The following is a 15,248-nucleotide window of genomic DNA, read 5'->3' on the forward strand; positions in this document are numbered from 1 at the left end:
GTTACCCTCTGGTAGTAATGTAACATTATTTTTTATGGACCTATGCAAGGGTGTAAAATGAATCCAGCAAATCATAAAACTTGAAAAGATGGAAACATCAGAAACGGAATTAAGAACTTCAAAGGTAAATTATTTAGTAATAATAATAATAATGATCCTGTTATGCTTCTTGGTGTCTGGAATGGCAGTGAAAATGTACAGCATCCTGATAACTTGTGCCTTTACAGAGGTTTTTCTTGGCTTTTTTTATTTGGTRTCTTTTTTTTTTTTAATAGAACTCTGTATAACCAGCCTGAATGAGCCAAGCACGCCAAAGCCTTAAAGCCTTAGGGTTTTACAGATAAGAATTTGTGAGCAATTTATTATGTAATGGGAAAATATGACATCACATCTCTGCTTTGAGCTGCAGCATTTACTTTTATGAGGAGTTGGAGCAGGAGTTTTGTCTGGAGAGAACTCTGCAGGTGTCTGTGGGGAGATTCTGGAAGACCAGGGGTTCTGCACTGCTCAGTGCAAGGGGAAGCTGAGCTCTTGAYGATTTCAGAATCATCTCAGTGACTGAGTTGCTCCTGGTTTGTTCCTTTTTAGCCATAGGGGTGCTTGAACAGCTGTGGGCAGTTTGTAACCCTGGGAATGGTGGTTTGGCATTCAGGGTTTAGAAATGGCTAGATCCCAGAGTACTCCTGTGACCTTGCACCTTTTCAGGATGGCCTTAATGCTCAGTGTTGTGGTTCTGCATGACATTACCTGCTGCAGCCTGCTGGCTCATGGTGTAGATGGAAGGCAACTTCTGAAACTCATTTATTCCTGTAATTCTGCCTCCCTGAAGGACAATACAGCCTTGAGGGCAGCAGGGGAAGGGGCTCCTGATCTTTGGGGGCTGAGCATCTGGTGGGGCAGAGGGGGTGCCCAGAGCTGCTGAGCCTGGACATGGGAGAATGAAGTGGAAACTGAGACCTTCCTGCCTTTTGCTACTCTCCAGGCTCCCCATGCCATTAAGTCTTCCTTTAATCTGTGACTCTGGCACATCACTACATTGTACTACTCATTTAGCCTAGGATTAATACACGTTTCCTCTATACCATGCTCTGCTAACCTCTGCTAATGCCTGGTTTCTGTGCCAGCAGTTGAACAAGCACAGAGCTTAAATAAAGGATAAAATAATGATTTCCATCCATTATTTGAAATAGTCTCCTCCAAAATTTCTCCTACTTGCCAGGGAACTGACAGAGTGGTTGTTTGGGAGTGAGGAGGACTGCTCAGCACTAGAGTCTTAAAATTCACAGATAACTGTAATTAAATGTCTGGGTCATCCCTTTTGTGCAGTTCTTGTGTCTGGGCTGCCCCTGAAAGTGATGAGTTCATTTGAAAGTTGCTGTCTTTGCCACACTTGAGGAGGTGCTGAGGCTGGAAACACTGACAGTGCCAGCCCTGCTGGGCAGACTCATGTTTTCAATGCAGATAAACTGAGTGGGTTGTTTCTGCAGGATCAAAGGGAAATTGGATCGTGAGAGGCTGTTGGCTGCATAGTGCTGACATCGTGTCTTGTTCATTAGGGCATAATTGGACAGTGTCCTTAAGGGATATGGATTTCTGTGGTCCACACTGTCAGCACAGGGCCCAGAACAGGAAACAAGCTCAAATACACTCATTTATTGAAGGTATTTGCTATGCATTGGAACTTTCTATTCTGAGGCTTTAACTTTATTGTCAAAGGTGTATTTTAGCCATGGAATGACTTGAGACATATGCTTATATAAGAACAGTATTTCTCTGTACTCATTCTACACCTCATTCTCTTTTCTCTGATATTTTGACAGTCTCAAGTATTTGTCTGATCCCTTTTTAATTTTAAGAATAGATTGCTGAATTAAGTTCTATACCCACCCTTCAAATTAAGTAGTGGAGTTTTCAGTTGGTGGCATATCCTAAGGTATCATTCCTGTCYTTGAGGAGGAGTGGAGAAGCCACAGGAATAAGGTTCTTGTGCACACAGAAAGATCTGCTCTTCTRTTTTGAATATGTAGTATTGCGTTTTTTGCTGACTTCTAAATATCAAGTGGCCGTGAAATGGGAAAGCCTTTTCAACATTTTGATTTAAGTCAGTACATCACTCTTAATCTAGATTTTTTTGCCAGTTCTTTCATGGATTATAGAAAAATAAAATTTGTGATCATGTTCAAAACTCCTGAAATGCATGTTTAATAACTAACTGTGTTCTTCCTTTTGCAGGATATTGTCTGGGGGTTAAACTCTTTATTTACTGTAAGTAAAGGAATATTTTTCATGTCCACTTTCCTTTTTCTTGMGTGGTTTAGTTTCAGCATCACCTAATGTCTATTTTGTGTGTTGCCTCTAAAATTTTAGGTCATTATTTCCTTTGGCTTCAGTGGGTGTTAGATAAATATGGTATCAGTTTGTGCTTTTGTTTSTGTAACTCATCCAGACTGTCTGAAATGACAGCTTTTGTACATGGATTTTACTTTGGTTAGAAATATTAGAAGATATTTTGATAACAAATTGTTTGGGATCTTCCACACAGTATGAAATTCCTGCTGCTAATTTGCATGAAATGGAAATTCATACTGCACTGACAAGGATAAGTGTTGGTGTTGGTCTTTTAAAAAATGCTATTTAGGAATTGATGACTGCCCTGCAGTCTCATTCCCATTTTGATCACTTCCATTGCTATTCAGGAGCCTTGGTGCCCATCCACAGAGTTTACATAAAACCTGACTTRTCATGGAAATTATGTTATTTGTATTATTTTATTATTATTATTATATATTATTTTGTTATTTTTAGGCATCCCATCTCCTCCCCTTTTTTAATATTGATGGGAGCAAGGAACCTGTAATTGCGAAGCCCCTTGGAAATGGAGGAGAGGGCAGGAAGCTGCAAGAGGCAGGCAGGATGCAACAGCTGCTTTTGCCCTGAAAGTGGAGAGAGGCGAAGTCTTTACAAAAATTACCTTTTTTAGGGACTTCTTTCCACAGCCGTTGCTGCTGGGTAGGAAGATCAAGAGAAAGCAAAAAGCAGCACTTGTTGGCCACATTTATGGTCCCCTCTGGAGAGAGCTCCCCCAGCCACTCCAGGGTGTAGGAGGAGGCTTGGATTTCCTGGCATCCAGAGGCTTGATTTGTTTTCTCAACAACTCTTTTGACAAATCGGTTAAAAAGTGGAGAGCATTTGCTTTTCCAAGACAAGACAATTGCATTTTGCAGTCAGTCTCCCAGTGCATGTCAGGTAACTGGAAGGAAGTAAAACCCTCTGGGGGTACAAAGAGGGGCCTTCRGGGGCAGAGCTGCACCTAAAAATATTGGGCAAAGAGGTGTGGAGAGGGGTGGTCTTTCATAGGAGGCCACAGGGATTTATCATGGCTGGTAAGAGCTGTGCTTCCTTCCTGAATTTTCCCCACACCCACCTTCTTACTATTAATTAGGCTTTGAAAAGCCGCACTGGGATCACACTGGTCTGGCAGATTCATAAGGGGTTTTATTGAAGAAAGTGAGTGAAAATGAGGTGGGTTGGGGTCCTGATTCAAGTGAAATGTTGATTGTTTGAAGATGAGKGAGGGATTGCCAGGAGCCTTTCACACTTGTGGGACAGTGCTATTTCATTTTGTCACAGGCTGATCCTAGACTGGGGAAAGGATCTGGGCTGCAGCCAGAACAGGGGCCTTGTGCTTCAGTGTTATTTTTAATGATGATTCTCATTCTTCATTGTTTTTAACCCTAGTCCTTTTCTGCTTCCAAAGGTAATATTTGAGATTAAACTGAGAGACCTGAGGTTTGTTTTGACTATTTCTGTTCCCTGACCACACATGTCCTTAGTTCTTGGTGTTGTTGCACTCCTTTTCTTCTAGGCCCTGTTTTTCCCAGGGCACTGAAACTTCCCTGCCASGCTCCAGGTTTACATGGCTCCTTCACAGGGCAAAAATAAATTGCTTTGCTATGGAGGTGGCATTAAGGAAACTCCCACTTCATTACCACATTGTTGGCAGTGAAGGCTTTTTAAAGGTTTACTTTGCCCTTGAACAAAAATCAACAGGAATTGGGCCTCCTGAAAGCTTGAATGCTCCTCCAGAATTTAGTTTAAAACTTTTCCAGTAGAAAAGCATCATCTTCAGGGAGAAATGTCATGGGGCCATGTATGGCCTGCACCAGAAGGGCTTAAATGCCCTGGTGCTGTTGTCATTTAATTGTCCTGTAATTTGGATTCCAATTATCAAACCCATTTACCTTTGGCAGGGACAGCACTGAGGTAGTGAGGGAACAGCAGTGCCCTTGCTGCCCTGTTTGCTTTGTTCCATTGTCTCCTTCAGGAGGGCTTTGGGCTCCTTGTGTGATGCAGTCAGTGGGAGCCCTGCAATGTTCTCTCTGTTTTTTCTCCAGGATCTTTTGAATTTTGACGATCCTTTGAATATTGAGGCTGCAGAGCATCATTTGCGTGACAAGGTGAGTCAGTGGTTTATTTAAGGCAGGTTGTTCCTAAACAAATACACATTCTGTACTCAGCAGTTCCCAGCCAGTCCTTTTWGAGTGTTGGAGCTGCTACTTGAGGCAGTCGAGTGACTCATTGTAGCAGCAACCAGTTATTCAAACAAAAAGTGCTTTCTCTGGGAAAGTAAACTCCACATGGTAGTGTTAGTCACTGTATGTTGGGATTGTTGACCATAATGCAGTCACAGCCCCAAAATAGATGATCTTTTCCTTCTTGTGTCTGAGATTTCCCCTCAAGTTGTGCATGTTCTGTGCAGCGAGTTGATGGTGAGCTGGTTTGACACGGTGACATGAGTGACCTTTACCTCAGAAGACCTGTGAAAAGATCTCATCTTTCTCAGTCYTTTTCCATGCTCTTTCTTATTGCATGTTTTTATAAATCAGGAGAAATCTGGGCAAATTTAAAGGACAGGAGTGGAAACTTTTGTTTTCTTTTTACTGATCCCAATTTTGATGTGTGTATTGTGGGCTGGGCAAAGCAAAAAGTGGTCTGGATTTGTGGCTTGGTGAAACATCTCTGAGATGTGCTGCTTACCTGTGAGTGAAAGTGCCAATTTCTTCTTTGTGTCTGTCTCCAAAATTCCATCATGTTACATTATACAGATGCAATCCTCAGGCACATGGAGCTCACACTTAGTATGTTCAAGATCTCTTGTTCTAATTAAACTCTTCCGACACTTCTGTCCAAGTTAACCTTTAAGGTTGAAGAAAGCTTSCAGGTAAGTGAGTGTTGATTTGAAGAGTTCATTAAAAATACAGTCAGGTAGTGCAACTCATTTGTCTCATTTTTTCAAGAGGAAATATCAGGATTGCAAGTTCATCTTTCCAGCTATTTTTTGATTAATGAGATCTTGTAGCTATTTTGGTATTCGTCAGTGTTTGCAGGGCTGAGATGAGACCACAAGCTGGATTTGGAAAAAAATATTTAGAAACCTACTCTGGAAGAGAGGAGTTTTTGTGGTTTTGTTGTATCATGGAATCACAGAATGATTTGGGTTAGAAGGGACCTTAAAACCCATCCYGTTCTACCCCCCGGCCCTGGGTGGTTAAAATTGCTATCCTGCACCTCTCAGCCTCATTGAGAAACTGGAAATCTTGGGAATCCACTGCAAGGAAAATGTTCCCTGATTTAAAAGACASAGCTCCCTCAAAACCAGAGGTGAGCACTCAAAATAGGTACAAATATTTTTGGAACAAACATTTTTTATTTATTAAACTCTTAGCAGGCTCATAGGCATCTGTAAAATTTGTATTATGTCATTTTAATTTTTTTGAGCTTATCTCAGCTTAGTGTAGGTGTTTCATTGATAATAACAGCACCAGGTAGGGCTGGGTTTTCTGTTGTGCATCTTGTGACATTAAAAAAATCCAGTGATTCCTTTGTGGAGAGAATAAATAATGCAAGGAGAGAAAAAGCTGCAAATGCAGCCTAAGTTGGGTTTTTTTGCCTCCCTCTGGCATAGATGTCTTGTATATAAACATTTTGCTATGGAGTGAGATTGCTGTGGGCCCACCCTGGCTCTTAAAAATATTTGCAATACCCAATAGGATTAATGTGGGARTGCTAATTAGTTTTCTTTCCTCTGAGATTCATTTCCATGTGTAATAGAATTATACCAACAGTGTATATGTAATAGATCTGCTTGCCTGTACATTGTCTATATGAACAGATGTGCAGAAATAGTTCTGTACACAAACATCTGTGTCCAGCAGATCCTGCAGGGGAATCCAGGGAGTGTGGGAGTGTGTGATGACAGCCAAACCGCMGGACCTTGGGCTGTCTCCTGTGCTTCTCCTAGGGGAGATGACTCAGGATTTCACTGCTGTCCCTTCAGATCTGAAATCCTGGCATTCCTTYGCTGACATTCCAGGCTGAGCCTGGCTGCCTGAGAGGGTAACAGCTAATCCCAGGCCTTGCCTGTGGTTATTGGGAGCTGAGGCTGGGGTTTGGTCAGTTCCAGGTCAYCACAAATGATTCCTGCCTCGCAGATCCTGGAAAAAGTCACATCAGAGTTAGCAAATCCTTATTGCTGATTGTTGGGAAGCAGCTGTGCTGGGAATGTTCATGTTCGATCAAGCTGGAAGGGGCAGTTATGATCCCTTCCTGTGCAAGGTGCCACTATTTTTGCATTAAATCTGTGGTTTATAACTGAGCATGTAGTTGTAGCTTGGGGGAAAGCTGCCTTTTTCCAGGATGTAAAATGGTAGAAAATTCAGAGCTCAAGTTTTATAATTAATAGCTTTATTAATCTGTCTTAGTGTAGTTTCAGCTTCCAGCCCTTCAGGAYCTCCTGTAGCTCCAGGAAAGAGCTGTGAATTACTGAATTCCTTCTTTCCAACTTCCAAGTCATTTTTACAGATTTTTTTTTTAAGTAAATATGATTCTTTATGTAGCTTTAGTCATTCTCACAGTTCTCCCACACACACTTTGCCAGGTGCTAGTAACTTTTTGGAAGGCTGTATAAAAAATCCGGGCAGACAGAGTCATCAGCATCATCACAAATGCTGGTCATTCCTGGTGCTCACATCACTCTGCACTTGGGTCACGGTCACTGGAAGATAAGCAATCATCCTCTTTTGATACAGAGCTCAATAAATCAGAATAAAAACATGATTGATGTCTCTGTGTAAACTAAGTGAGRAGTTTCCCAATATTCAGTCTTGTCTCACTGATACAATCTCAGCAGTTTGGTGCTGTGAGTTTTCTTGCTGAATTTAAAGGAGTTCTCACTAATTAATGAGCTAAGACCACTCTGCATTTCGCACAGAAGTTTGGTCTGTCAGTAATTATGTGGATGGCCAGAGCCATTAATTGTCAATCAGGTAAATTCCATGAATTCTAAAGCAGTGAGCWAGTTTAAATGACTACTCACTTAACAATCGTGCTAAAATTTGTAGGATTTGCTGGTTTTTATACAGCAAAGAAATAGAGCTTTACTGATTTGCTCTGTGGCAGCCAGGTGGGCTGAATCAACAGGGGTAGAACTTGGCAGTAGAAAACCAAGTGAGCTCAGTGCTTCAGGACTTGTATATTCCTCATCCAGAGGTGCTGTGGGCACTGTSTCTGTGATTTGTTAGCTGAAATCCAGGAAATACTTTCCATCTGTCATGGTTGCTTTGGGATGCTACCTCAGGACATCGCAGTTCGCTGGGATCCTTAAGAGCCCTTACATTTTTTTGTAAGTGGTGTTTACTTTTTGCTGAAAAACATTTCAAAGCCACATGTACAACACAGAACAGAAGATTTATTGCACGCTTCATGTGGCTTAAAGGAGAAATGGTTTTCCAGAGTATTCCTTAGCCCTATTCCTCACCTAAGCCTGCTGTGTCAAGAACCATAATGCTGAGTCCTGTTTTAATTGTATTTACCCTGTATTTGGTGYAGTTTAAAAGACTAAAGCAAACTTTTGTCATCCTGCGGATTACAAGCACTCAATTTACTTTTTCATCCATGTGATCTGGAGTTGTTTCWGTGGTAGGAGAAACTGAGTAACATCTCCCTGTGTTGTTTCCCTGCACAATCTTTCCATCTTAGTGTAACCCATCTATCAGCATTCAGTGCTTTATGCTGTGCCCTTGTGCAAGTCTGAGGTAAAAATACAGTTAATCATATTTACCTGCAGCTCTGAAGTACCAGAGCTGAGAAATCTAACGGGAATAGRTGTGTTTGGCAAGGATCCACGTTAAACACAAGCTTTTTTTACTTAATTCAGTGAGCCTTGATTTTATTTGCATCCTCCTTGGAAAGCAATATTTAATGCTGAATTTATTTTGCATAGGTTTGTGTGGAGGGGTTTGGTTCTGGCTTGACTTTTGCAATTCTTGTTCTTAATTTTAATTAAAGGTTTCTTTGGGTGGTGAAATAAGGGTTTTATTTCAAGGTTGTTTCTGTGGAGATGGATTTATGAAATTCATGGTGTTGCAGAATCCRAAGCTGCCTCTTAAGGTTTCCTCTTAGGATTGTAATTGCCCTACATAACCTCATTTCTTTGGGAAACTGGGCTTAAAAAACCCGGTCCCTCCTCTCATGCTTGTTGTCTTTGGAGGTTGTTCTGATGAGTCTTGTGGGATGAATGCTTTCCTAGAACTGCTTGAGGACTGTCGCCTTGTCTTCACCAGTGAGAGCTCTAATCTAATTCCATTAGAAATTCCATTGATAATTAGGAACAGTTGCTGAGTACGTATTTCRCTGAAGAGTTTTTATAACCTTTCATAATTGTAGGCAGTTTCTTAGAGTCCTTAAACAGCAAACAGTTCAGGATTTTAAGAAAAGRGYYCTAATTTCTCRAGYRTTGCCCAGAGCAGCTGTGGCTGYCCYTTCCCTGGAAGTGTCCAAGGCCAGGGCTTGRASCAAAYTGGAATAGTGAAAGGTGTCCCTGCCCATGGCAGGGRGTGGAACTGGAGGARCTTCCAACCCAAACCAGTGTGRARTTCTATGAASCCCTTGYRCAACTGGGCAAGAAGCAGCAGCACCTGACCAAAGTGTCAGTGCCTGGGCCAGGTAACTCCTGAGAACAGGTGAGCTATGGAATGAGAAGGTTGTCAGCTAGTAAGTAATGAAAGTGAGAAACAAATACAGCTTTTCTGTAGAAGATCTTTAGGCATTCCTTTGGGAACACACTGAGTTTAATTTCCCCCCAGTGTCCCTTTGCATCAAAACCTGAAACTGCCCAGCACAGCCTCTTCAGTTCTGGAGCTACCAAAACCCAGCAACCAGCTGAGATTGCAAAACTTAACTTCACCAAGAGTGATTTCCCCCTTGCTGGGTGTTTTTTGCTTCTGGGTTTAGTTGTTTTTTTGGTTTTTTTTTTAATATCAGACACTTAAGTGTGGCCTGGGAAGCACATCTCAAAATGGAAGGGGGTTCCTGTCCTTGTGCCTCACTTCAGCTCTTACCAAACACTAATCTGGGAGCYTGGTGCTTTTATTTCTGAGTTATTCGGCAGGGTGCTAAATACAGGAGCTGGCAGATGTGGCATCTTTTATCTCTGCTGAAGTTTGGAGTAATTTTGTCCTTGAWCTGCTGGTGCCTTTAGACAGCTGAAAAGTCCCAGAGCTCGCTGCCTCTGTGTCATTTCAGATCTGATCCTTCTAAAGACTCTTCCAAAATAATGTCATGGCCAGCTGTACTTTTATCCTCCTGGYTTTTTATTTCTGTGCTTATACATAATAAGGGCATAATTGCATTTAGATTGAAGCCTTCCTTCAAAATCCGTTTTTCGGTGTAGCTGAAGAAAAGCATTTGAAACTAAATAATGCCTTTAAATTTGGATTCTACTTTATCTCTTGTCATTGATCATGTTGAAGTTAGTTTTCTTCTGTTAATGTAATTTCCGGTCTCAGTAGATCAGTCTGTTTGAAATGCTCTTTGATACAKCTGAATGAAAAGCATGATATAAATGCCAGTGTGCCACAGGTGTGTTGGAGCCTCTAAGCTGGCAAACTAACACAAAATAAAAATAAACTTGAAAGTTTGGGGGGAAGAAATTCATTATCTATGTTACTTCCTCAGATCTTCTGGTTTAAAATAATTCATTTAAGTGATAYTACAGTAGTTTCTTTGTTTCTCTGCTGTACCTGCTCTGCCTTTGTTTTCATTTTTATGTCAAAGGCATATTTGAATATTTAGCTCCTGCAGGGATTCTTTCTGTTCAGAAGACATCAGGTCTTTTCCTTGCCACTTCCTTACCTCCAAACTGCTCAGATTCTGCTTTTTTTTCAGTTTACTTTTGGGTTAATTCCTTGAGGATTAAATCTGCCTGGAAATTAGAAATATTATCCACTGATCTGTAGTGATTGTTGGCCAATTTGGGTGCAAAACAGCTTGTTTGGATAGCAATTACCAAAATTGTCCAAGATTCTGTAAAGGACATTTGTATATAAAATACAAAAAAATGGCATGGTTTGTGGATGCTGCATTCTGTCACTTTACATTTCAGAGAAGATACTATTTGTGGTGAAAAGCATTAGACATAGCTCTAAACAAGCATTTTATTTTCYAGAAAATTGTGAATTATGTGCAATAGCTATGCCCCTATGATGGGTCGTGGTCCTTGAAGAAACAGAACAGTTGAAACGGTTTTCTTTTGCAGAGTGTTCCAAAGCACTTGGGTGGGTCAAAAGTCAAATAGCAAATACTACCCAAGTTTATATCATGTTTCTATCTGAATGTTTCTTTGTTGGATTGGATCCAGGGAATGCAGTCCAAGGGCTTTTGATTGCAAACTACTTTCTCYAATGCCTTCCCTAAGGAATTTTTAAGAAATAATGCTCATTTAATTCATTCACGCATTATTTTTGTCAGACTTTTCACCCTTCCAAATGGTTTCCCATCACAGCCAGCTGGAAGTTTTTCCAAACATAGCCCTATAAAAATTGTGTATTCAAGCAATGACAGTGATCTATGAAGAATTCTGATAATTACTATTATCATTTTTTAAGCTCAAATGTCAAAAGTTTAGTGATGAYTCAAGGCAGCTGGAAGACTTGCCTTGGAACAGAGAAACTATTTCAAAAACACCTACTTGAATTTAATTTCATGTAGTCTTAAAAAGTATTGTGTTGGAGGAGCAGTTGTGCTGAGGTTGGGTATGCAAGGTGCTCGTAAGGCACAAACACTTTGAGCTGAATTATTTTTAAGGGGTTAAAAATCAAAGTATCAAAGTTTGACCTTTTGAACGTGGCAGAAAGGAGTGGTAGATCAGCAACAAAATTTTCTGGAATTTTTTTCCAGCACCTTGCTGGTGCCTGACTTCAAATACTGCCTTGGTTAGCCCTGCTTTCATTTTGGCAGAGTAACTGGAGAAAAGGGGATTGGCTRCAGCTGCCAAGTGAAGTGTTGTCAGGGAGTGGGGCTTTTCCATGGACTCCAGCCCTGTGCTGATAGACTTGAAAGGAACTTATCTCAAAACTTGAACCTGTCATCATGTCCTGCCTGCCTTGTCAGGAGTGTGAATAATTCAGTAACAAAAGCTACCGAGCCAGAAAATTTTTTCCTGCTGTCTTGAGAGATCTTTATTTCTGTAGTAAAACATTTATCATGTAACCTCCAAATTACTTTCCTTGTGATATCACATAATCACAGAGTGGTTTGGTAGCATAGAGCCTGTGAACCCCTGGGCTGAAATCCCTCTGGAAAAAAAAAATGGGGATTACATTTAATAGAGGGAACAGTAAATCAAGTCTGGGCATATTTGGAATATTCTGTTTATTTCATATTCGCTGTAAACTCACAGATGTCTGCTAGCAAAGTTTAACCAGGTAGATAACTCTGAAAGATTTAACAGGTGGCAACGGAGATGATCCTTTGGTTTAAGGCTTTTACTTTCTTCATCAGGAATGAAAATTGATGTTTTACCACTAGCAGTTTGGTGTTTTCCTCYATTGGCTACATGCAAGCTGAGCTTTTCACCTTGTCTTGATATTCCTCATAATGTTTAATAGTAATTGTAAGTGATTTCATTTTGGTATTTTTTGTCATAAACTGAAGAACAAGTTTGGTGTCTTTTATTGTAAACTGAAAAACGGGTTTAAACTAAAATAGGTGGGTTTTGTATTTTCAGTATCATGAAGTGGTTAATRTTGGTTTACTCTAGAATTTGTGGGTTTGACACTTATGTTTGTGTGAATAGAATAGGGTCTGATGCCCACAATTGCACTGCTGGCTGACCAAACTAAATTTAAATGATGGAGAACTGTTGTGGTACTTGGTGCTTTGCTGATGAGAATTGGAGTGCTGTGGAGAGGGAAATGATTCACCCCGGGTAGGACAATAGAGCAGTGGGAGGCTGGGCATTCATTTGGATCATCTCAGTCCTGGATTCATACYCTGACATTTAAATTGCATTCTGTTTCTTATCCTTTCCTTGCATGTCTCAGTCTTGCTGTAATGTTCCTACACAGACAGCCCTTCTCACCTGTTTTATCTCTGCTCTGACGAGTTCGCTTTTGAAGGAGTAAATATRGACCACTTTTCTCTGCTGTGCTGCCCTTTGTACTTACAGGTGCCAAAGGTTCCCATTCCACAGATAAGCTAAAATACACAAGGGAAGAAGCAACCAGTTTTTTAATCTTGACATTCTGCTTTTTTTTTTTTTTTTTTTTTTCCTTTATCTGCCTGCACAATAAATCCTTTTTCTGGTTGTCAGAACGGAGGTTGGCCTGTGGTTTAAATCAGCACTGGGCTGCACCGGCTGCAATCACAGCTGAGACTCTTATCCTGGGGGTTTTCTCTCTTACATCTTGGAAACTTCAGCCCTACAGGCTTGTGATAAAGAGAGTAAAGAATGTTTGGCAAGGAGCTCAGTGCAGGACTGAGGTCTGAGTCGATGACAGTGTCAGAATTGAGTGGATAAGCCACCCTCCCCTGAGGAGCGTCTGGCACTGCCTGAGACTGACAAAAAGAGTCTCCACCACGTTTTGAAACCTTTCTTCTTGTGCTGCTCAGGGGTGAGCTGCTCTTCATGGTTGGCAGTGGCTTAGGATGAGTGGCCACTCATTCATGGTACATTTCCTGTATTCCACAGGCAATCCCAGCTATAATTCCTGGGCTGAAAGGAATTTTTCTCTTGTGTGACTGAAGTCTATGGCCATGTTTTTAAAAATAGAAACAAAGGCTGTCATCAGGAGGATTATAACTTGAACAAGGCATTACAGTACAGATTGCTGCTAAAATAGGTGAAAAGAAAGTTTTTGCCTTATCCTTAGGAGCAGTCAATTTAATGTGATTAATGTAAATTATTGTAAGCGGGGAGAGATTCAGAACTGTGGAGCACTTGAGGTTCAAGGTAATTTTTTGATTAAAGTTTCTTTGACTGTAAAAGTGTAATTGGATAGGGAAAGGAGGGGAATCCCTGCATGTATTATAAACGAAAYGATGTGGTCTTGAATATACTTAAATACAAGATAATAGCAATTAGATGTAGAACAAAAGAGTTTCTGTGGAGCTGAGGGTGAAGGAAATACTGAGTTGACAAGCCTGATGTTTTCCTCCTCCATACCCCAAGACTAAAAATTATCCTTTTAACAAAATGTTCTTGTGTTTGGTGCGTCACTGGTGGTGTGGAAAGATTTGTCACCCTCAGTGCCACCATCGCTTTTAAAATATTTCTGTTTTCTATCCTTTCACTTCTCTGATGAAAGTTGCATATCATTTTGGAGTCTTCTGTCAGTCTGATAGTCTYGTAACAGCAGCAGAATAATTTGAAGAAATATAAAATTATGGATAATGATGAAAGTAAGGAGCTTCTGGAAAACTTGGCAAGGCAGCTGTCAGGTTTGTGTTTTTAATGCAACTGCAAGTTAAAGGACGTGATAGAAACATTTCTCTGTTCCTTCTTGCTCGTGGCCAGCGTGACCAAGTGAAATGGTTCTGAATCACATTAGAGGGGGTGTTTGTTCTGTAGCTTCAGGTTTTTCAGCACTTCATCCTTGAGACGTTTCCAAGAGGTATTTTATAGAATCACTGACGTTAGCAGGGATCTCTGGGGATTGTAGTGATGTTGTGCCACTGATCACGGTCTGCTGAGCCCAGCCTTTCAGCAGGTTTAGTGCCCCTCACTGCCCATTTACCTGGTCTGTCCTGATTCACTTTTTCCTGGAGCTTCACTGAAGTGAACATTTAGCAATTGTTTCGCTTCTTTTAGTCTTGGTTTTTGGCAAAGGAATGAAGCTTATGTAGTGATGCCATCCATCTGTCCCCTCGTGCCAGCTTCCATCTCAGTCCCCATAGCTTTTAAACACACACATGGATTTCCATCAGATTTGACGGAGCAGCAGGGACTTTACATCCAGTTGCTGTAGCTGTCACCAAAACTGTCAGCAGCAGCAGCAGAGGGAGGCTGGGCTGCAGGAAGCTCCAGGCAAGCTCCAGGTGGGCTCCCTGGGCACAAGCAGCTTAGAGCAGACCCCGAGCTTTACCCTACCCTCAGCTGCCAGCCAGGCTGAGGTGGTGAAAAGTGCCAAGGAAAAGCTGTGTGGGTGTGGGGAGTCATGATGAGAGTCTACAAATCTGTGGGCAGTCAGGTTTTGCTGTCTTTGCTTGCTAAATGTGTTTTTTAAAGCCTTTTCTTGCCTGTGCTAGGCATTCCCTGTCTGGGGGCTCCAGGCTCTTGCACGCTAAGTGAGGCTTTATTTTGGTAAAGGGAACTACCCACCAACTATTCAAACACCACAGGGTGTTCCATTCCTTCCTACTGATCATGAGATCTGCATATTTTTACTTGCGTTTTTTCTCTTCCCTATTTAGCCACATTTGAAGTAATTAGTAGGCACACTGCTGCATACATGAATTTTTTGGGGATTTTGTGCAACTCTGATTTTTTCATTTTCAGTGCTGCTGGCTCCTAGTCCCAACAGTGGAAAGATACATGCTGTTAAAATTGCTGAAGAAGTAATCGAGGTCAAGGCTTTGAAGCTACTGCTTCTTCATYGTGAATTATTAATTCTCAAGGTTTACAGAAAGAGTGACATTGTAAAATTCATTGTAAGATTGTGTACTTTGTCACACTAGCTGCTCTGCTTGCATGCATTCTGCTCTCCTTTTCATAACGTCTCCTTGGATTACCTCTTACTATTTTTAGTTGTTTTCAGTTCATCTGCAGACTGGCTTTCTCTATTTTCARCTCTTCCACACGATTTTGGAATTATTCTGATGTGAAGGTTGTGAGGTTGCAGTCTTTTGTAGTGAGAAATTAGAGTGAAAAAAAAAAGGTTCCCAAGAGTTTACTGTGTGATCCAGTAAAGAGT

At 41.1% G+C, this 15,248-nt stretch overlaps 1 protein-coding gene across 1 annotated transcript in view; it reads left to right on the forward strand.

The window, feature by feature from the left end:
• The window catches only part of UBE2F (ubiquitin conjugating enzyme E2 F (putative)), a 54,387-nt gene that overhangs the window by 30,515 nt on the left and 8,624 nt on the right, over positions 1-15,248 (forward strand). Inside the window, exons 8-9 of the mRNA XM_057389888.1 lie at positions 2,233-2,265; positions 4,395-4,457. Of these exons, the coding sequence (XP_057245871.1) occupies positions 2,233-2,265; positions 4,395-4,457 (96 nt within the window). The remainder of the gene's footprint in view (positions 1-2,232; positions 2,266-4,394; positions 4,458-15,248) is intronic.

This window comes from Malurus melanocephalus, unplaced genomic scaffold (assembly GCF_030028575.1).
Source record: "Malurus melanocephalus ecotype Western Australia unplaced genomic scaffold, MMel_1.1 scaffold_20, whole genome shotgun sequence".
Taxonomy (NCBI): domain Eukaryota; kingdom Metazoa; phylum Chordata; class Aves; order Passeriformes; family Maluridae; genus Malurus; species Malurus melanocephalus.